A 23,856-nucleotide genomic window follows, 5' to 3' on the forward strand; every position below is an offset into this window, starting at 1 on the left:
ACCGGAACGAGAAGATTAAGGTAAGTCAACGGGAGAGCATCTCCTGTCAATGCAGCGCGGTGTACACACCGCAGTAAGTCGACCTAAGCTACGTCAACAGTAATGTAACTTAGGTCGACTTACTGCGGTAGTGTAGACAAGGCCAGAGAGCACTTCCCTCCCCTCCCAGCCTCCTGTATTCTTCAAGCAAATTCTGTTTACCATTAACAGATACGAAGGCCAGAAGGAACTGTTGTGATCATCTAGTCTGACCTCATGTATAACACAAATGCAGGAAGCAATGAGACCAGATGACCCACCTCCCTGCCTCTACCTTGGCCTGCATCAACCCCTGCCCTACCCATCACAGTTGGCTTATGTGAAATCAGGTGGTGATCGAAGCTAGTGTACAATTGTCCACAGTACACAACATTTAATTGTCTTTTGACAGTCTTAGTAGAGGTGCCCAGGATCCAAAGTTCATGGAGACATGCAGTCATTTTGGGAGTGGCTCCTCTAACACAAGTTTGAGGCATCGGTGACCCACAATTATGAAATTTATACCATTGCTGTCACAGCTCTACTAGTTGTAGAAATAAAGGATTGCACCTTCCATGTCACTCAATTCACTCTTTCACAAGCAACTAAATTGCATTTATGTTCCTTCTACTGCACATCCATGGACAACATAAATCATACCAGCAATGTGTAATCATAAGTATTTGGTAGAACCATTACAAATCAATCAGACTGTTAAGATGCCAGCTGAACAACAGACCATGAGATGCTCCTATTGACAAATTAGCTCTGAAACTACATAACGCAAACAATCCTATGGAATTATGCCTAGAAGTTAATGTGGTAAAATGGTATCTACCCTGCCTATCAAAAATACCTACCTTTCCCATTGATCAGACCCCTAGCACACATTGCCTCTACCTGGGAAGAGGGGAAGTAGCCTTCTCCAAAGTCAACACCAGTCCTACCGTTGTAGCTCTAACACTGTTGGACTAGTTACAAACACTTTATAAATCACTTTAAATTGCTCAGCCAAACAGTCATATTATATATGTGAAGAGCTCTTTTTATCCAGAATACCTCATACATAAAGCAAACATTCTAGAAGCACTACATTTAAAACTTATCCTTTATCAACCACATTTACATTATATTATATATAAAATTAACATTTAATTTAAAGTTGGTAGTTCTTTCGTGGCTTGGCTATTGAAGGATCCCTCTGTAATATGCCAAAATCATTCAGTGTTCTTGTATCATAAAAATGCAGAGCCAAACAACCAACAGTCATGATGCTGCTGCTGTTTTGGTAATGGAGCATAGGAAGAGTTAGAGATAAAAATTTGCCCTGCCTATCTGGGACTACTGTCTAGCTGTTACCCTTTTCAGTCTAACAAAGTATATCTGAATACTGACAAGATATTTGTTATGTAAGTATGGAGAAGACTTTCACTTTTAGCTTTACACTGCCATAAGTAGAAAACAGAAGTGTTTTTTCTTTTTCATAAAGGAGCCTTACAATCACTTTTTTTTTATGGAAAAGTCCCCACGATATGTTGACCTCTTGCCAACTGTTTTATTACTGAAGAAATCCAAGTAAGTAAATAAAATTGTCCAGATGATACCTCTGAGCACTGCAATGTGAACTCACTGTTTGGAGAAGTTGGCAAGTTTGCAGGTATTTCCAGACTACTTCCAGGTATTAGGTGACAATGATCTGCTATGGAGAACTAGAAGGTAATTTGTTCCATGGTAAAAGATTCAGGCTAAATAACTGCAGAGAAATAGATGCAAATGGTGTTACACAACAATATAGATTTCATATCCCATCTTATGGGGCTGACTGACAGAGCTTTCACCAAACGTTTATAATGGGAATAAACTGTTGCTTCTTTACATTAATACATGGCATTCATTCTTTAGGGGATGACCTCTAAAGTAAATACTAACTAATGCCATGTGTCCATCAATCCATTATTAAATTGGTTGATCTCTTATAAGCATCACAGAAGAGGCAGGTATTGAAAAAGAGATCTGAAAGTAAGTGGAGAGAGTAGTGACCTTACAGAGCAACACAGGAAGGCTTCCCATGCATATAGTTATTCAACTGTGAATTTGGTTTTAAACATGCAAACTCAAAATACATTGAAATTAAGTTAATATTAAATAAACGTCATGAAATTCACAAGCCTATAACACCTTGATATTAAAGGTGCCATCTTATGGTTAAATTACCTAAATTATGCCTATTTATTGGAAAATTATTTTTAACTAAAGTAAATAAGGGATTAGGACTTTACTGCAGACTGAAACTGTGCCTTTGGGATCAATTTGAGCAGCCAAGCTGAAGAATCACAATTCTTCACGTCCAAACTGCAAACAAGACACCTAATATAAATAAGGAAAACTTTAAAGCACTGTTTAAAATTAGAGTGTGTAGTAACATGGCTTTAAAAAAAAAAAGAAGGCAGTTTAACTTTTAAATTCCTCCTCCCAGGCATTTATCACAATGAAACAGGCACAGTTCCAGAGGACAAAGAACTCTCATATAATTTTATATCTCTCTGGAGGCCATTTACAAATGTTTTAGGAACATAAGATGTAGAGGCCTTTGATCTATCACATCTACAAAGAACAGTAAAACTGCTGGTATACTGTAGACAAGATACAAATGGCCAACAAGCAATAGCAGCTTGAAAATGTGTTACAAACATAATTATCTGAATTATTGTTACAAGGGAAAGTGACGTTGCTCTATTCCAGACAGGTTACAGAGAACGGCCTTCCTAACAGAGAATGGCTTATTGTGGAAAAGAGTTCATTCTTTAAATAGTTTTCCTTCTGAAAATTTTAAAACTTGAATTTGTATAATATCAAAGTTTTTGCTTTTCTTTTGTTGACAATGCAAAGGAGGAGAGAGAGTATACATATGGGAAACACAAGTCCAGACAGGGATGGAGGGAAGAGGAAAAGAAACCTAACAAGAAGGAAGTATTTTTGTGGGAATAGGCAGTGAGATAGAAGGATTAGGGAGACAAGGCTATCCGGGAGAAAACTAGGTATGGGTTAAAGAACTTGTCCTGACAAAATTTAAAAATGAGCCTTGTGGGAAATGGGAAACAAAACAGATTAGGAAGAGTGATAAGAAATTTTCAGCAACAGAGATGGTGATAAGAGGCAGAAAAAAACAGAAATGAACACAGAACAGGCAAAACAGAAGATAAAGAGTAGGGAAAAAATTAACAACATTACATGGAGGATTTAGAAGTTAGTGAACTTCAGTGTTATATTACTTTAGTTTTCTGAATAATGTTCCACAACTACTTTTTTGGGAGGAAGAGGTCATAACACAATGTTATTGATAAGATTCAAGTCAATTTGTTGCAGGCATTTAACTATGTTAATGGGTCATTTACTTTGAAAAATTATTTGACACAGCAGCACATTACATTCTCCTGATTGTCAAGCCCTGAAGATAATTTTTTTTTCAGATGTAAGTAGGATACAACCTCTGTAATTATCTTCACTTAATGTACAAGCTCATGTATTGAAGTTTCACTGTAAGTGTTCTGTTTTATTGCATTAGAAACTGGCCATATATTTTCCCCTTCTAGGTCATCAGTGTATCTAGATGAAGCTCAAGTGAGGATATGCAAGGCATCAGGCCAAAGTATACTTTTTTCTTTAAGTAGAAACAGCAACTGTACTTCTTCCCATTGCTCCTATGTGAAAACACACATCTTATTACTTAAATACGGAGTGTAACAAGGCTTATGTTATGGCCAAACAATGACACATCTTAGCAGCTGTTAAGCTAGGCCAAATAAAGGAATTTGATTATTGTTCCATAGAACACCCCAACTACCATGTCTTGAAATGATAAAATATTAAGTTCTAAAGAAAAATGTGATATGAGAAAAATACTTCTAAAAAAGAAAAAACACAAAATCAGGCACATGAGGAAAACAGTCACGAAAGTCCAAGAATTTTAGTAATGGATAACCAACACCATTCAAACATTTCAGCAACAAAACACACTGATATAATATTTTAAAGACAAACCTGAAATGGCAAAAAAGGAAAGCTTTAAGATACCATTTCATTAACCTGTTCCAGCTTCTCTTGCCATGCCTCAGACAACTGACTAACACTGTAGGAAGAAGAAGGAAGCAATAAAAAGTAAAGTAATATAGTAGTTTTACAGAATATTTTTTTTAAAGAGCCCTCAATTTGTATTTGTCTCCCAAATACTTGAACACAGAAGTTGCAGAAGGCACAGAGGTGGATCGGAGGAACACTGAAGGTAAAGAATCATAGAATAATTACTGTTTTCTATAAACCAATCACAATAATCACAGCTTTTTAAAGTGTTATACTAAAAAAACCTTTATTTTCTCTTTAACTTTCACTAGTTGTATTTTTTAGCGATATTAATTAATATTTTCATTCAGCGCTACGTTTTGCCAATCTAATGGAAGACTCCTAAAAAGAACCACCACTTGGGTTGGCCTAAAATTTAAATCATGCTCTCAATAAAAGACATGTAAAGCTAGTGTTTTCCTGATTGTTTGATAGGACTGAGACAATCACAGAACTGGAAAGGACCTCAAGAGGTACTCACAGTAGGACTCAGTATTATCTCTAGACCATCCCTGACAGGTGTTTGTCTAACCTGCTCTTAAAAATCTCCAATGATGGAGTTTCTACGACCTCCCTAGGCAATTTATTCCAGTACTTAACCAGCCTGACAGTTAGGAAGTTTTTCCTAATGTCCAACCTAAACTTGCCTTACTGCAATTTAAGACCATTGTTTCTTGTCCTATCCTCAGCAGTTAAGAAGAATTTTTCTCCCTCCTCCTTGTAACAAACTTTTACGTAGTTGAAAACTGTTATGTCCCCTCTCAGTCTTCTCTTTTCCAGACTAAATAAACCCAATTTTTTCAATCTTCCCTCATAGGTCATGTTTTCTAGACCTTTAATCATTTTTGTTGCTCTTCTCTGGACTTTCTTCCATTTGTCCACATCTTTTCTGAAATGTGGTGCCCAAAACTGGACACAAAACTCCAGCTGAGACCAAATCAGCACAGAATAGAGCAGAAGAATTACTTCTTGTGCCTTGCTTACAAAACTCCTGCTAATACATCCCAGAATGATGTTCACTTTTTTTGCAACAATGTTACACTGTTGACTCATTTATCTTGTGATCCACTATGACCCCCAGATCCCTTTCCACAGTGCTCCTTCCTAAGCAGTCATTTCCCATTTTGTGTGTGCAATTGATTGTTCCTTCCTAAATGGAGTACTTTGCATTTGTCCTTATTGAATTTCATCCTATTTACTTCAGACCATTTCTCCAGATCATTTTGAATTATAATTCTATCCTCCAAAGCACTTGCAACCCCTCCCAGCTTGGTATCATCCACAAACTTTATTAGTGTACTCTCTATGCCTTTATCAAAATTATTGATGAAGATATTGAACAGAACCGGACCCAGAACTGATCCCTGCGGGACCCCATTCGTTATGCCCTTCCAGCATGACTGTGAATCACTGATAACTACTCTTTGGGAATGATTTTCCTTATGCCTTATAGTAGCTCCATCTAGATTGCATTTCCCTACTTCGTTTATGAGAAGGTCATGCGAGACAGTATCAAAAGCTTTACTAAAGTCAAGGTATACTACAAGAAAAGGAGTACTTGTGGCACCTTAGAGACTAACCAATTTATTTGAGCATAAGCTTTCGTGAGCTACAGCTCACTTCATCGGATGCTGCATCTGATGAAGTGAGCTGTAGCTCACGAAAGCTTATGCTCAAATAAATGCTACGTGTACCGCTTCCCCCCATCCACACGGCTTGTTACCCTGTCAAAGAAAGCTATCAGGTTGGTCTGACAATTTGTTTTTGACAAATCCATGCTGACTGTTACTTATCACCATATTATCTTCTAGATGTTTGGAAACCGATTGCTTTATTATTTGCTCAATTATGTTTCCGGGTACAGAAGTTAAGCTGACCGGTCTGTAATTCCCCGGGTTGTCTTTATTTCCCTTTTTATAAATTGGCACTATATTTGCCCTTTTCCAGTCTTCCGGAATCTCTTCCGTCTTCCATGACTTTTCAAAGATAATTGCTAATGGCTCAAATACTTTCTGTCAGCTCCTTGAGTATTCTAGGATGCATTTCATCAGGCCCTGGGGACTTGAAGACATCTAACTTGTCTAAGTAATTTTTAACTTGTTCGTTCCCTATTTTAGCCTCTGATCATACCTCATTTTCACTGGCATTCACTATGTTAGATGTCCAATTACCACCAACCTTCTTGATGAAAACCGAAACAAAGAAGTCATTAAGCACCTCTGTCATTTCCACATTTTCTGTTCTCTTTTTTTTCCCCCCCTCATTGAGTAATGGGCCTACCCTGTCCTTGGTCTTCTTCTTGCTTCTAATGTATTTGTAGAATGTTTTCTTGTTACCCTTTATGTCTTTAGCTACTTTGATCTCATTTTGTGCCCTGGCCTTTCTAATTTTGTCCAATGTTATTTGTTTATATTCATCCTTTGAAATTTGACTCATTTTCCACTTTTTGTAGGACTCTTTTCTGAGTTTTAGATAATTGAATATCTCCTAATTAAGCCAGGGTGGTCTCTTGCAATACTTCCTATCTTTCCTACACAGTGGGATAGTTTGCTCTTGTGTCTTTAATAACGTCTCTTTGAAAAACTGCCAATTGTCTTCAATTGTTTTTCCCCTTAGACTTGCTTCCCATGGGATCTTACCTACCAACTCCCTGAGTTTGCTGAAGTCTGCCTTCTTGAAATCCATTGTCTTTATTTTGCTGTTCTCTCTCCTACCATTCCTTAGAATCATCAACTCTATCCTTTCATGATCACTTTCACCCAGGCTGCCTTCCACTTTGAAATTCTCAACCAGTTCCTCCCTATTTGTCAAAATCAAATCTAGAACAGCCTCTCCCCTAGTAGCTTTCTCCACCTACTGAGAAAAAAAAATTATCTCCAATACATCCGTGCCTTGCTGTATTATTTTCCCAACAGATGTCTGACTAGTTGAAGTCCCCCATCACCACAAAGTCCTGTGCTCTGGATGATTTTGTTAGTTCTTTAAAAAAAAAAGCCTCATCCACCTATTCTTCCTGGTTAGGTGATCTGTAGTAGACCCTTAACATGACATCACCCTGTTTTTTACCCCTTTTATCCTTACCTAGAGACCTTCAACAAGTCTGTCTCCTATTTCCATCTCAACCTCAGTCTAAGTGCATACATTTATAATATATAAGGCAACACCTCCTCCCTTTTTTCCTTGCCTATCCTTCTTGAGCAAGCTGTACCCTTCTACATCAATATTCTAGTCATACTTATTATCCCACCAAGTCTCTGTGATGCCAACTATGTCATAGTTGTGTTTATTTACTAGCATTCCTCAGTCCCTGGAAAAATCATGGAGCAGGTCCTCAAAGAATCAATCCTGAAGCACTTGCATGAGAGGAAAGTGATCAGGAACAGCCAGCATGGATTCACCAAGGGAAGGTCATGCCTGACTAATCTAATCGCCTTTTATGATGAGATTACTGGTTCTGTGGATGAAGGGAAAGCAATGGATGTATTGTTTCTTGACTTTAGCAAAGCTTTTGACACGGTCTCCCATAGTATTCTTGTCAGCAAGTTAAGGAAGTATGGGCTGGATGAATGCACCATAAGGTGGGTAGAAAGCTGGCTAAATTGTCGGGCTCAACGGGTAGTGATCAATGGCTCCATGTCTAGTTGGCAGCCGGTATCAAGTGGAGTGCCCCAGGGGTCGGTCCTGGGGCCGGTTTTATTCAATATCTTCATAAATGATCTGGAGGATGGTGTGGATTGCACTCTCAGCAAATTTGCGGATGATACTAAACTGGGAGGAGTGCTAGATACGCTGGAGGGGAGGGATAGGATACAGAAGGACCTAGACCAATTGGAAGATTGGGCCAAAAGGAATCTGATGAGGTTCAATAAGGATAAGTGCAGGGTCCTGCACTTAGGACGGAAGAACCCAATGCACAGCTACAGACTAGGGACCGAATGGCTAGGCAGCAGTTCTGCGGAAAAGGACCTAGGGGTGACAGTGGACGAGAAGCTGGATATGAGTCAGCAGTGTGCCCTTGTTGCCAAGAAGGCCAATGGCATTTTGGGATGTATAAGTAGGGGCATAGCGAGCAGATCGAGGGACGTGATCGTTCCCCTCTATTCGACATTGGTGAGGCCTCATCTGGAGTACTGTGTCCAGTTTTGGGCCCCACACTTCAAGAAGGATGTGGATAAATTGGAGAGAGTCCAGCGAAGGGCAACAAAAATTATTAGGGGACTGGAACACATGACTTATGAGGAGAGGCTGAGGGAGCTGGGATTGTTTAGCCTGCAGAAGAGAAGAATGAGGGGGGATTTGATAGCTGCTTTCAACTACCTGAAAGGGGGTTCCAAAGAGGATGGCTCTAGACTGTTCTCAATGGTAGCAGATGACAGAACGAGGAGTAATGGTCTCAAGTTGCAGTGGGGGAGGTTTAGATTGGATATTAGGAAAAACTTTTTCACTAAGAGGGTGGTGAAACACTGGAATGCGTTACCTAGGGAGGTGGTAGAATCTCCTTCCTTAGAGGTTTTTAAGGTCAGGCTTGACAAAGCCCTGGCTGGGATGATTTAACTGGGAATTGGTCCTGCTTTGAGCAGGGGGTTGGACTAGATGACCTTCTGGGGTCCCTTCCAACCCTGATATTCTATGATTCTATGATTTCGAGTTCTTCCTGCTTATTCCCCATATTTCTCACATTACTATATAGACATCTAAGATACCAATTTGTTACACACACACCCCGCTCCTGTCTTGTCTCTTCCTTATCCCTGCTATAACAGCCCATGCTCCCTCCAAATTCCAAACCTTCTCCCAGGTCTCCATATTTTTTACTTATCTGTGGGCTTTGGTCACCTGCCCCCTTCAAACCTAGTTTAAAGCTCTCCTCACTAGGTTAGCCAGTCTGTATCCAAACATGCTCTTCCCCTTCCTTGATAGGTGACACCCATCTCTGCTTAGCAGTCCTCCTTCCTGGAACAGGATGCCAAAGACAAGGAAGCTGGAGCCCTCCTGGCAACAACATCCTCACAGCCAGACATTCACCTTGAGAATACATCTGTCTCTGCTTGGGCCAATACCCTTGACTGGAAGGATGAAAGAGAACACCACTTGCCCTCCGAACTGCTTCACCCTTACTCCCAGAGCCCTTTAGTCATTTCTGATCTGCTGAGGGTCATACCTCGCAGTATCGTTAGTGTCCACATGGATGAGTAATATGGGGTAGTAGTCAGAGGGCTGGATGATCCTCGACAATCCTGCCGTAACGTCTCGGATATGGGCCCCTGGCAGGAAGCATATCTCCTGGTTTGCCATGTCAGGGCAACAGATGGATGCCTCAGTCCCCCTCAGAAGAGGATCACCAACCACCACTACCCTATGTTTCCCCTTGAGAGTGGTGGCTTTAATCTTCCCAGCCTTCGGGATACATGGCTTCTCCGCTTCCACCTTTGGGGGTGATTCCTCATCATTCATTGCCAGAGCAGCATAACAGTTTTCCATCACCATGGTGGGTGGGTTGGGAGTAGGTGGAGCACTGCTTGATGCCAGAAGTAATCAGCAGCCAGTGTCCTCCCTGAGACAGAGCTATATCCTCCTCCCTGGTGATGTGACAGCAATCCTCTGTAGTTGGATATCTTCCTCAGCCTTGCATGCCTACATATGAATATTCTCAAGGAATTCCTCATGGGCACGGATGCTCCTCAGCCTAGCCACCTCCTCCTGGAGCTCTCTCACCTCCTTCCTGAGAGATTCCACCAGCAGGCACCTTTCACACAGGATGGTCCCCCCAGCCTGGCTTTCTGTGAGTGGGAAATGCAAGCCACATTCTCTGCAAATCCACACCAGGATCTGGGTAGAGGCATCCATGGTTAGGTTGTCTGTCTGGATAGAGGTGCACATGAAGGAGACAGGAGCAGCGTTGATGATGCAGCCCTTCCTAACCATAGAGATTCTATTACATCTCCCTCCCACAAACTTCCTCTTAAACTCCCCTTGTCGCTTACCCTCTGGTCTTTCGCAAAAAGAAAAGGAGTACTTGTGGCACCTTAGAGACTAGCCAATTTATTTGAGCATGTAGCTCACGAAAGCTCATGCTCAAATAAATTGGTTAGTCTCTAAGGTGCCACAAGTACTCCTTTTCTTTTTGCGAATACAGACTAACACGGCTGTTACTCTGAAACCTCTGGTCTTTAAGGCCTTCTCTCCTAGGTCAGCCCTACGCCCTCATTAATCACACAGGGGGAGGGTGATCACAAGGCTGATTGAGGTTGATCAAAGATGACCAAGGTTGATCCAGGGAACAAAGGCTCAAACAGTCCCCAGACACAAAATCCTAACTTACCCTGTAACTGAAATAATCTGAAAGAGAAAAATAAACTACAAACATCCAACAAACTCACTCACCCCAAAGTTAGTAATCACACCTTGTTCGTTCAGCAGGAGGATCTCCTTCTCCCCCTCTCAAACTCCATTGTCTGCAGTCCCCTGTATGCTAGCTCCTAATGAAGATGATCAGAAAAATTTGCTTAAAAATTTGTTGAATTTAAGTTTATGGCTTTCCTTTTCAACTGAATCAGAAAATCCTATCTTTAATTAAATGGATCTATGAGAAGCACCATTTCCCAAAAATCTCGGAGTCAAACTCTAGAACAGAGGTGGGCAAACTACGGCCTGTGGGCCACATCCAGCCCACAGGACCCTCCTGCCCGGCCCCTGAGTTCCTGGCCTGGGAGGCTAGCCCCTGGCCCCTCCCCCGCAGCCTCAGCTCACTGCACTGCTGGCGGAATGCTCTGGGCAGCGAGGCTGCAAGCTCCTGCTAGGCAGTGCATCTGCAGAGCCATAGCCTGACCCGGTGATCTGCGACGCGCGGTGGCATGCTGGCTCCAGCTGGGCGGCACGGCTGCCTGTCCTGGTGCTCTGGGCGGCGCGGATGTAGCGCCGCCAGTCACCGGTGCTCCAGGCAGTGTGGTAAGGGGGCAGGGAGGGTTAGATAGAGGGCAGGGAAGTTTGGGGTGGTGGTCAGGGGTGTGGATAGGGGGCGGGGTGGTCGGGGGGGGAACAGGAGGATTGAATGGGGGCAAAGGTCCCAGGGGGGATGGGGCGGCGGGGGGCCATCAGGGGCAGGGGTTCCGGGGGCGGTCAGGGGACAGGGAGAAGGGGTGGTTGCATAGGGCAGGGATCCTTGGGGGGAGCAGTCAGGAATGAGAGGAGGGGTTGGATGGGGCGGTGGAGGGGCAGTCATTAGTGGGGGGTCCAGGGTTTGGTCGGGAGACAGGAAGCAGGGGGAGGGTGGATGGGTCAGGAGTCCCGCGGGGGGGGGGGGGGGAACAGTGGGTGAGAAGCAGGGGAGTGGGGTCGGATAGGACGTGAGGGCAGGCCACGCCTGGCTGTTTGGGAAGGCACAGACTCCCCTAACCAGCCCTCCATACAATTTCGGAAACCTGATGTGGCCCTCAGGCCAAAACGTTTGCCCACCCCTGCTCTAGAAGGACACAACACATGCTATAAGTGGTCAAATGCAGTCCATAATGTGGAACCAGCTATGCATTCATGGTAATTAGCCATAGAGCTAATCAACATTCAGTAACATTTTAAACATTAGACTAATAGTGAGGTATGTGCTAGAGTGAACACTTGGGCAGGCGGGTTCTTGAAGGTAGAAAAGGAAAAAAGCACCACATCTCACCCTGGGCCCACTAGAAGCTCGGATAAAATCTTCAGACAGGACTATCTGTAGAGTCTCTTCCTCCCCTTGAGTCTTATTGCCATGTCTGGGACAGACCAACTGATTTTAGGTGCAGGGAGGGAACAGAAGAAGCCAAGACTGAAAGAAAGATGGCTGCAAACTCAAAATTACGATGGAGTAAGTTATAAGCAACAGAGAGAGATTCTGAAATTGATTTCGAGATGACAGAATGCTTCTATTTTCCCATCACCAATCTGGTTCCATTTCCTGATGGGAGAGAATAGTCTGAACATAGCATTCTGAACACTCTGAAGCATAAAGATTTAGGAGGATAAGGAAGGGAGAATGCAGGCACCAAGAAAGGAAGCCCTTAAGGAATGAATAAGGACTTCAGAATAAACAGGGTCAAAGCGAGGAGAAATTCTAAGTAAAGCTCCCGAGACTGCAATAGACATTTTACAGACAAAGAGATGTGGGAAAGAAACACCACTTTCAGCAGTGGAGGTGTATCCAAAATTCTGAAAATATGCATTTGTTTGGTGTTTTTTGTTTTATATTGGACACAAAAATAGCAAGTTAGAAAGGGAAAACAAACTAAAAAACAGTTTCCTTCTCTAATGTAACTTGCTCTGACAGATGTATGTTTCCATTCCCGAAAAACAAGGAAATAACTTAGCCCTGTCCCAAGTTTACCCAAATTCCTACCAACAGAGAAAAATACTATTCAAATTTTGACAGAGCTATGGGAGCTGGATGGTGAGAAGAAAGATGGTTTAATGATTAAAGAACTTGTTACCCTCCCATTCACTTGTTCTCATACAGAACCCCTGACAATTTTCCAAATAAATATTATCTGCTTTACTAATTTAAAACAGACAACTTTTGTTTAGGTTACAAAACCCCATTTGAGATTAGGGTGATCTGTTCCTCATTGTCAAAATGTGCTGGTCAACTCTGACTTTATAACAAAATTTACAATTAAATATATTGTAGGAGCACAGCTAATAAGTGTTTCTAGCAGTACAATAATGTATATTAACAATCTTTTGTTAAGCCCTGTGTGTCGTGTATATTCAGCACAATGCAATCCTGAAGTGCTACCTCAATGCAAGATCCTAGCTATTCCTATTTATTGTTTTACAATGCCTTAAGAATGTACCTTAAAATATTTTAGACATGACCCAGAACAAACAGTAGGATGGGGTTGAGAGCGTAAGGATGTAAAAAAGTAGCATAGAGTAGTTTTTTTTAGATGAAAGTAATCTCTCTCTTAGCTGTCCAACTTCCTGTAAGCACCTCAATAGAAAGAGGTATTAAAGAGAATTTATGGGGAATATTTTTAAGCAAAAAATGTGCCTTTTATCTTCTATAATATATAAAAAGGCGGCCTTACAAGTTTTTTTTAAACAAAAGCTTCTGCTGCTTATTTTCTACTTCAAGTATCAGAAACAAAGTCTGGTCTTCACTGGTTTTGCTTGACGAACCCATGAACGTTTCAGAGCATGTATCTTCTGAGTACAGCTGCGTGTCTGTCATGGAGGTCATGGATTCCATGACTTTCTGTGACCTCCATGACTTCTGCAGCAGCTGGCATGGCTGGCTCTGGGGCTGCCCCTGGGTCAGCCATGCCAGCTGCTCCTGAGGCAGTCTCAGGCCATCATGCCCCTCTCCAACAGCAGAAGCAGTAGTTTGGGTGTGGGAGGGGGCTCAAGGCTGGGGCAGGAGGTTGGGGTCTGACGCGGCGCTTACCTCAGGGGGACTCCCTGGAAGCAGCCAGCATGTCCCTACAGCTCCTAGGTGGAACAGCTGGGGGCTCCACTGCCCTTTCAGCTCCCATTGGCTGCGGTTCCCAGCCAATGGGAGCTGCGAAGCCGGCACTTGTGGCAGGGGCAGCATGTAGAGCCTCCCTGGCCTTCCCTCCTCCTAGGAGCTGCAGGGGCATGCTGGCCGCTCCCGGGGAGCCAGGTAGGAAGCATGTCAGCCCCGCCAACCATCCCCACCCCCAACACCGCTGTCTTTTCCTGCAGTGGGGGTCCCAGACTGCATGCCACCCCCTGCACCGCTGTCTTTCCCCCTCCCCCACCCACACCCCGAGTATCCACAGCTCCCAGGTCCAAGTTTTAGTTAGGAATATATAGTACAAATCATGGACAGGTCACAGGCTCTGAATTTTTGTTTACAGCCCATGACCTGTCCATGACTTTTACTAAAAATACCCATGACTAAAACGTAGCCTTACTTATGAGCTCTTACATCAAATAAAAAGCAGGTGTGCTGAATCTTTAACCGAGACTTCCTTTAACACTTACAACTTCTGTTACTAATAGTTTTTGATAAAGTTTTGAACAGTTCAATTAAAAATAATTTCCCCTCTTAAGTTGTTCAGCTTTCACTTTCTTGATCCTGTGACATCATTTCACTATAGACAAGACCTGAATTTCTAATGTAAAAAACAAGCCAAAAAACTTAAACCAATCCCTACCCACACCAAAAAAAACACAACAACCTGTCAGGCCTCCTTGATCCATCATAATGATGGAACAATAAAGTGACTCAGATGCAAGGACAGCAATAAGAAATTTCCCTGTAATTAGAAACAGAGATACAGCTTTGTCATCAAAACACTCTCATGGGTCTTTGATTCAGCTTTTCCTCTTTGCTCCCACAAAGTTTCTCTCCTCTGTCCTGTTCATCTTCTCCCCTGCATCCTGGACTAGTATGGCTCACACGCATGTCCCAACCCTCTAGTTGAGGAACACCAACTTAGAAATAGGCCTTTAATGATGTTGAAAGGATAAATGAGATCACCACAAATGGATGGGCAGAGACCTGACCTCTTCCTTGATTTGGTGGCTGATCAGTAGGCCAACCAAAGGGACTGAAGAATGACAGGACACCAGGTCAGGCAACCCTAACACAAGATTTGCCATAAATCTACTGTTACTGCTCGTCCCTTAAGGGACACTAGGTCTACAGAGAGTGTTGCTGGAAAGTTACCCATGCAACCAGACAAGGCAACTGCAGTTCAGTTAGAAAGACCGACCCAAACTAATTTATAATATTTGTAATATTGATTGTCCCTTCTGACATCAGAAAATTATGCAAACTTGCTATTTACAAAAAAAAAAATCACAAGTTTAACGTCTTAAGCCATCCAGTAAGTTTGATTCAGAGTTGTTTATGCTAGTAGTACTTAAAAATGTAACTACCATTATTTTTGTTTAAGATATGAAGAAAATTACTTGAAGTTTCATAGAAAAACAATCTGCAGATGTGTCTCATAAGGTATAATAAAGCAGTTATCACAAATGATACTTTCTTTTCTTTTTTTGTGGTCATAAACTTTGTTTCAGAGAGGTTTAAAATCATTACATCTAAAACGAAAGCCTATAAAAACATACTGAAAGGTACAGCATGTCTTAAAAAGAGTTTTCTTAGTTTCACAAGCTTTTCTTATTTCTCTTTTACGGAGAGCTGAGACATTAAAATTAGCATTTGAAAGTATTCAAAAGCTTGTTAAACTTCTCATGTAGATATCAGGTTCCCCAGGTGCTGTTTCTCACGAAATACAGTGAAACCTGTACAAAACCAACCTTACTAGGCAAACTCCTGTCTTAAGATCATCATTCCCAAATATATGTAGTACAGTTCTGGTTCACTATAACTGATAAACACCAATTTTTGGTTTATCCCTTAAAGATACATGCAGTTACAATGAAACCTAACTTATGTTACACTTATAACTGAGCTACATGCTTCTTAAGCCATACTCTAACAAGTAGCTAGCAAGCTTTATTTTAGCTAAGATGACATTTTGCAACTGATTTTTTTAAACCATTATAGCAATAGTAGAATCTATAACTAGCACTGTCCTAAACAGTCCCAGCACTTAACTGGGCCTATTGCTAGAGAATAAATTCAGTTAAGAGGGCACTAAAACAAACCTTATTTCACTTGTAGAATATGATCATTTGATTCCTCTAGACAAATGTAATAGTAGAATGTGCCAAGAGAAATTATAATAGGCTCATTCGCTCCTCAATTTATTATTTATAGTAATCAAAAAATTATAGAAGTGCAGAACTGAAAGGGACCTGAAGAGTTCATTTAGTCCATTCCCTAGGGCTGAGGCAGGACTAGATATTATCTATACTGTCCTTGACAGGTGTTTGTCTAACCTGTTCTTTAAATCCTCCTATGATGGGGATTCCACAACTTTCCTTGGTAACCTATTCCAGTATTTAATTATCTTTATAGTTAAAATTTTTTCCTAATATCTAATCTGAATCTCCCTCGCTGCAAACTAAGCATACTACTTCTTGTCCTAACTTCAGTGCATATGGAGAACAACTGATCATCAAATTATGCCTTGACCTATCCTTACAGGATTCTGTAGCACCTGAATAAAATCATCGTATGTCAAATGAGGGACTTTCATTCATATTATTTCCTTTCTCTAATATGCCTGATATACCTTAATACTCACTTGGTAATTGTGTAAATCGTTCACTGTACTTTTTATAAAGCTAGTCATAAAATAAGAGCAAATAACTACCAACACAAAGCATTACTATGTGTATTTAAGTGCTGGGACAACCACACAAATGACAAGTTTTCATTTCCAAAGAATATTGAGAGTCCAGAAAATATTAGCGGTCTCAAAACAAGAAACCGTTACGTAGGCACAGTGTTCCATTCCATTTCTCTTTAATACAGTTGTTTACGATACAGATGATACTGTTATTTCGTTTGATGGATATGGGTATAGCAAACCATTTTCTCAAAATACAACTTCTGAAAATATGCATTCTTACTGATTTACAAGACAATCTGCCCTTTTAAAATACTTTACTTTTAAGAGTAATATGGTTTTCAGCCAGCTAAAATTCTGTATTTACTGTTAATGTGAAAAATATGTCACTCACCCAATTAGCTGCATTTACACCAAAATGGATATTCACAACTAATCAGAATCTTTTTTTTTTTTTTTTTACTGACCCAAACTTTAAAGCTATTTCCCACTAATTACAGGATGCAAATCTACGTAATTATATTAACTACATCTCTCAGACCTCCACCAACCAATGTCAAACTATCATGACTCTTTCATCTTCCCACTGTCCCTTACGGGACCCAAAACATCACATCTCCCCAGGGAAGACATCATCAGTACTAACAGTATTTGGGGCTAACAAACTCAGAGGTTAGTTATTTTGCAAGCCAGAAGCTACTTCAAATGGCCAGAATAATTTCAGACTGACATTAACCAGGGGAAAAAAAACCCCACAAATTCAGGCTGACATTTTATATGTTAAATCTTAATTAATTTCCTGACTTTATTGGTTCTCAAGCTTAACATGCAGTTTTACAGTAAAACCTTTTTTAACGGGCATGCTGGGGAAACGGGGGGTGCTGGCAAATTAAGAATGCCAGTTAACTCAGAGGGAGGGGTTTGGAGTGCAGGGGCAGGGGATGCGTGCGGGGCTGGGGCATGGAAGCGACTGCGGGACACAGGCTCTGGGAGGAAGTTTGGGTCCGAAAGGGGGCTTGGGGCATGGGTAGGTGTTTGGGGTGCCGGATGAGGGGGAGGCTAGGCTCACTTCCAGCAGCTCCCCATCCCTGCTCCTCCTGGTGGTGGAGGCACGGCCAGGCAGCTCTGCAAGCAGGCACGCTGCCTCCATCTGCAGGCGCCTCCCCCAGCAGCTCCCAAGGGGCTGCGAGCCGCAAAGTCAGCACTCAGAGAGGGGGGACAGAGGCAGCATGCCTGCAGAGCCACCTGGCTGCACCTCTGCCAGCAACAGCAGGGACAGGGAGCTGCTTGTGGGGAGCCTCTGGAGGTGAGCCCCCCCATCCAGCTCCCGAAGCCCCTCCTGTGCCCCAACCCTCTGCTCCAAGCCCTCTCCCGGACCCAAACTCCCTCCCAGAATGCACCTTGCGGCTCCTCCCATGCCCCAGCCCCCTGCCGGCCCCACACCAACCGCACTATAAACTGGACTTTCAGTGCGGATCAGAAATGCCGGTTTATAGAGTTTGCTGATCGGTGAAGTGCCAGATAAAAGAGCTTTTACTGTACTTGGTTTACATTCAAGAGTTTTCCTTGTGTTGCTCAAGTTAATATGCATTTTGGTATGATTTACATATTCATATGTAATGTATAGTGTTTTATACATTAAACTCATTAAATTTACATATTTGAAGGGTTTTACTCCTGCGGGAATTCTGCACCATTGTACATGCAGAATTTGCGCAGAAATTACTGTAATACATACAGAATTTCCTTTTTCTCCCACAGAAATAGGCTGCAGAGCTGCTGGTCACCACTAGGGGCTGCTGGACTCAAAGGAGCCCAGCTTGCAAATAGAAGACACAGGGTGAATGGGCCGGGGGGAAGGGTGTTTCTAGGCAGCTGCAGTTCTCAGCACACCTGAAGGAAGGAGGCTGCCTGCAGGAAACTCACACAAATCCAGGACCCAGCATCAGGCTGTTTCTCCCTCTAAATCCCTGGGTTCTGGGGATAGGGGTGTGGGTGTCTGAACTGAGGGAGGGCATGCCTGGGCACTGGGGAAGGACGAGGTCCAAGCGTCTGGGCAGGGAGGCTCTACAGCTGGACTCTGGGGGTGGGGGTAGGGGATACATGCAAGTGTCTGGGCTACGGGGCTTGGGGATGCGGGTATCTGGGCTGGATGAGGCCCTGCAGCTGGGTGCTAGAGGGGCGTGGCTGGGCTCTGGGGGAATAATAGAGGGTGTGGTGTCTGGGCTGGGGTAGATCCTGCAGCTGGGCTCTGGTGGGAAGAGGTGTGCAAGTGTCTGACCCCCCCGCTGGGCTCTGAGAGGAAGGGGGAAGAGAAACAGGGGGTTCTTTAACTCTCTGTTCCTCGGGGAACTTTTTTGTGTGTCTGTATTGTTACAGACATAGTTGCTGACAGGTATTTTGAAATAAGTTACCAAAATAATTGAAAGTGGCATGATTATATAGTATTATTTTGAAAAATAAAATATGCAGAATTTTGAAGAATTTTAAAATATTGTGCACACAATTTTTAATTTTTTGGTGCAGAATTCCCCCAGGAATAATGGTTTATAACTTGTATAAGATTAACCAATATTAACCAATGGCATCTTCTAGAAATCAGACATACAAAAAAGATATGAAAATATATTTTAAAGCATTTACTACACAAGTACTATAATCTTTTCTCATAATCTAGTCAGCAGTTAGTGAAATATCTACATCCTGTAAGAAATGAAGTTATAAAGGTGCTTAGCTGGCAGATAAAGAACATTTCCCAATTTAAATTTGGGGTGGGAGAATGGGCAAGATTATTCATATGCCAGAAATTGTAATGAAAGTTTACCATTGTTGCCCCAGCAATGATCTCAAACCATAAACCAGAACACCACTTTTTGGGGGGTTAGAGATAAGTCATACTCAATACTAATTAAGATCTGGGTGTTTCCCAAGTTCAGACTGGCAGTTGCATCAAACTACATTAAATATTATGTGGTTCTGTGATGTGAACTGAGTCACAACCCAGTTTTATTTCTCAGAAGATCTCAAGCTAGACTTGCATCTTGGTACTAGAGATGAAAAACAGTTGAATCTCCACTAAATTGCTTAGCCCTTTGATTAGACTACAGTGTGGAAAATGGCATTTTACATGACCCTGCTACAATAATTCAGATTTTGAAGAAAAACTTTTCTAACATCCTAATAAATCGAAATTTCTTTAATTTGACATGTTGTATTTACCATTCTGTAACCCCATCCAGAGCTGTTTATGATCCTTTTTCTGCATCTCATTGATGACTTGACTTTTGTGCTTTAAGGCATCTGCTTCCTTTACACAAGCCATGAAATGAGCTTCAATCACATCTTTAGAAGGACAGTGCAGTAGGTCCTTTTCTGGGAAATTCTACAAAACAATTTTAAGAACACAGACCAAAAGAAATAAGTATATTGCGCATCTCTTAGTAATAGACAAAAATATTTATTTTTCAGCAAGCACAGAGACAAAGCAAATAGATCATTAATCCTCATCCAGTTTATAGACTTCAGGTTTAGTCACAATACCTATTTGTGAATTAAGAGATTTAAGTTTTGAAAAAATGATTTATAACCAAAGCATCATTCAGATTTCATGGCTTCACTCTTGGAAGAAAAAACACCCCCAATAATCAAATTGGAAATTTTTCAATGCTTGCATAGTATTTGACACCTTTTAAGCTTTGGTATCATATGTTGGCCATTTCTCTGCAATGGTAGATAATACTGTAAGTTATCTCCTCCCAACAGCATCTTTCCTGATGGGGCAGTTTACCAGTTTCTTTCAGTCATTCATTTTTATTTCCTCCATTTGGGTGTATTGTACCAAATTTTCAACACACAGTATCAGATACTACATGTAATATGACAATATAGATAAGTAGGGCCATATCAAATTCACGGTCATGAAAAACGTGTCACGGACCACGAAATCTGGTCTCCCCCTGTGAAATCTGGTATTTTGTTTGCCTTTACCCTATATTATACAGATTCCATAGGGAAGACCAGCATTTCTCAAATTGAGTGTCCTGACCAAAAAGGGAGTTGTGGTGGGGGGAGGGTGGTGGTCGCTAGGTTATTTTAGGTGCGTCATGGTACTGCCACCCTTATTTCTGCGCTGACTTCAGAGCTAGACAGCCGGATGCAATAACGTATCATGTCATCCTTCCTTCTGCGCTGCTGCCGACAGCAGCTCTGCCTTCAGAGCTGGGATCCCAGCCAGCAGCTGCCACTCTCCAGCTGGCCAGGTCTGAAGGCAGTGCCAATGCCAGCAGCAGTACAGAAGTAAGGGTAGCAGTACCGCAACCCCCTCCTACAATAACCTTGTGACACTTTCCAACTCCTTTTTGGGTCAGGACTCCTACAATTACAAACACCGTGAAATTTCAGATTTAATTTGCTGAAATAATGAAATTTACTATTTTTAAAACCCTATAACCGTGAAATTGAACTAAATGGACCATGAATTTGGTAGGGCCCTATAGATAAGGCAACACCAGCTGCAAGTACTTTCCCCTGAAGACAGTGCAAATCCTTACCAGCCTTATTTTTACTTGTTAGGGCTAGGATTTATTTATTAGTTAACTGGTTCTTTAATGGTTTTATGTGGCTGAAGCTGGTGCATTGTACTCTCTCAAGCACTACAGATGTAAGGTTTACTACTTTTAAAAAGACAGCAATTTCCAGTAACTATATCTTTCCTTTTTAAAAAATTATAGTGAAACCTTGTTTTTCCAAATACTAGATGTGTTGCACTTATTTAGCAAATCCAAAAGATTAACAACTTGAGAAACAATACACTTAATGTACTAGACATATAAACCCCTGAATGGTGATAAATTTCAAAATAATTTAACTTTTTCCTTTCCCAGGGAGTATAGTGCCCCTGTTAGTGGGCATCTAGTCCACTGATTAAAAAAAAATTGAACTGAATTAAAGTGTGATGGTGATGACCAAGCCCATCAGGCATTTGTATTTCTAACAGAAATCAGCATAACAGTAAGCACACTGGATACACAAGCCAATCCAGAGAGACAGGACAAATCAGGACAAATTCTTCCCCTTATGAGATCCCCCAAAAAGAACCCAAAGCTTGATACTTCTGGAACTCCTGAGCACAATAAAAGTAAATTTGGATGATCTCCCCTATCGTTAATGAAAAGCAACAGGATTTCTTTCTGTGATGAGGGAGGAGGATTGAAGTTTGAGAGATAAATGTCCTGATTAAGGTGGAAGAATTAAACTACATTAGAAGGACAGACTGGCAGGTACAAAAGGATTACCTTTTTCTTATGAAAAATCCTGAATGGAAGATTACAAAAGAATGCCACAAGCTTCCTAATTCTTAGGGTCAAAGAGATGATCACTAAGGTGGCTAGCTTCCACGTCAGAATAGAGGGATTCATGTGAGTTAGAGAAAAACGGATCTTAAAACCAAGTTAAGGCTACAGGGAGGCACTGGAGACTTGACTTGGACCTTAAAGTATCTCTTGGCAAAATCTGGTCACTTAAGAATTAGCCCTCATACAGCTTTCCTCCAGGTACCAATGGCAGAGCCCAGAGCCCTAAAAGGTACATAGAAAAGATCCTGAACAAAGCCCTCCTGAACGTACACCAGAATTGCTGGGAAAGAGATTCTCTAGACAAGGTTGTACAATCCACACACCAGACTGAAGACAGAACAGACCCTATAGTATGCTATGCTAATTCTTCATTCTAGGATGCAACAAGCTGTTGAAGACCTTACTGAAGAAATTCAAGCTCTTGAGGAAACTCTTCTCAGGAGCCACACAGAGACTCAGGATTTCAGAAATGGGGCACAGAAAAGGGCCCCGATAAAGAAGGGAGCACCTAAAGGGAAGGCTGTTTCAAAGGCTTTCTGAAACACACAAGAAGCCCCTCCAGAGCTCTGACAATCATGTGTCATCCCCTTTCAGGATGGGGAGTAGAAGTAACCTTCAACCTCAAGAGACACAAGTATCAAAATACACCTTTGGAGATGCTGATTTGAATGAACTGGGGTGATGACCTTTATCTGAATGAGATAAGAATTAGCTAAATTCATGGAGGATAGGTCTATCAATGGCTATTAGCTAAGATGGTCAGGGATGCAACTCCATGCTCTGGGAGACCCTGAGCCTCTCACTACCAAATGCTGGGACTGGACAACAGGGGATGGGTCACTGAAGATTGTCCTGTTCTATTCCTTCCCTTTGAAGCAACTAGCATTGACCACTGCCAGAAGACAGGATACTGGGATAGGTGGTCCATTGGTCTGACCCAACATGGCTCTTATGTTCTTATTTTAAGGGTCAATAATATTTTCCCTTCTTTTTATGAGTTTGTTGAATAGAAGGAAAAGATTGAAGTTCTATGAAATAGCTCCTCCTCATGACAAAGACCCAGACACTGGCAAAGGTCATGGCTTATTGGTCTTAAGTCAGAAGTTCCCAAACTATTTTTGCTGCATACCAAGATTCCCTCTAATTTTTTATATCCATGTGTGGAATGAATTTGTTACATGTACCAATATGGAGGAGATGTGTGGCGGGGGTGGGGCCAAGGAGTTGGGAGGGTGGGAGGGAGCTCAGGGCTGGGGCAGAGGATTAGGGTGTGGTGGGGGAGTAACGGCTCTGGGGTGGAGCTGGGGATGGGGGTTCAGGGTGCGGAAGGGGGCTCTGGCTGGGGGTGTGGGTTCTGGGGTGGGGCCAAGGATAAGAGGTTTGGGGTGCAGGCTGCTCCGGGGAGAGAGGACTCCCCCCAGGCCTCTCTCACCGCAGCAGCCTGGGGCCAGGGGAGAGGCGCCTCTCCCTGCCTGTGCGGCATTTGATAGCCTGCCGCATGGCCATGCAGCTTAGCGGGAACTTAGCTCCACGCTCCACTTTGGAGAGTTATCTCCCATGTGTGCTCCCCACTTCTAAAAAAACCCAGTATTTTTGCAGAAAACAGGAGAATTTTATTTTCTCAGCTAGCATAAAGGGGAGAGGGATTTGTAATATGTGGTGAGAGATGTGCAAGGGGATGGGAGGGATGATTGCCCCAGGGTAGAGCCTCCTTGATATATCTTACATTTGACTACCCCGTCATTCCCAACCTTAGGAGCCCAGCCAGGAGTCTACTGGGAGGACGCGGGAGGTGTATCAGACCTGCCTCAGGCTGGGATTTTCAGGCACCAACTCCCCACCCCCACCCAATCTCACAAAAAAGGGGCCTGGGCCACAGCTCCCTCCCCAGTCACCTCTTGGCAGCAGAAACCACCGTGTCCCTGGATATCTACTGCTGGGCAGGTGGGGTGGGGGGGCGGGCAGTGCTTTAGCCCCGTCAGACCATAGCGCTGGAGACACCAATGATTCAGGAAAGCATTAAAAAGCCTAGCCAGGCCCTTCACCTGAGTTCCTGCAAAAGGGGAGACCCAGAGCTGCTGCCTCCTCCTGACAAGGCCAAGCATGTCCCAAACATCAGAAGTGTTTCCATTCCCCCACAGCAACGGGGGAAGGGCCACATGTGCCCT

The 23,856-nt window shown here is 42.5% G+C and overlaps 1 protein-coding gene across 6 annotated transcripts in view; it reads right to left on the reverse strand.

Moving 5' to 3' along the window:
- Positions 1–23,856, reverse strand: part of ATG5 (autophagy related 5) — a 122,957-nt gene that overhangs the window by 67,907 nt on the left and 31,194 nt on the right. For all 6 annotated transcript variants that reach the window (XM_073336911.1, XM_073336909.2, XM_073336908.2 and 3 more), the window contains one exon: positions 19,554–19,716. In XM_073336911.1, coding sequence (XP_073193012.1) covers positions 19,554–19,716 — 163 coding nt within the window. The remainder of the gene's footprint in view (positions 1–19,553; positions 19,717–23,856) is intronic.

This window comes from Lepidochelys kempii, chromosome 3, assembly GCF_965140285.1.
Source record: "Lepidochelys kempii isolate rLepKem1 chromosome 3, rLepKem1.hap1, whole genome shotgun sequence".
Classification (NCBI taxonomy): domain Eukaryota; kingdom Metazoa; phylum Chordata; order Testudines; family Cheloniidae; genus Lepidochelys; species Lepidochelys kempii.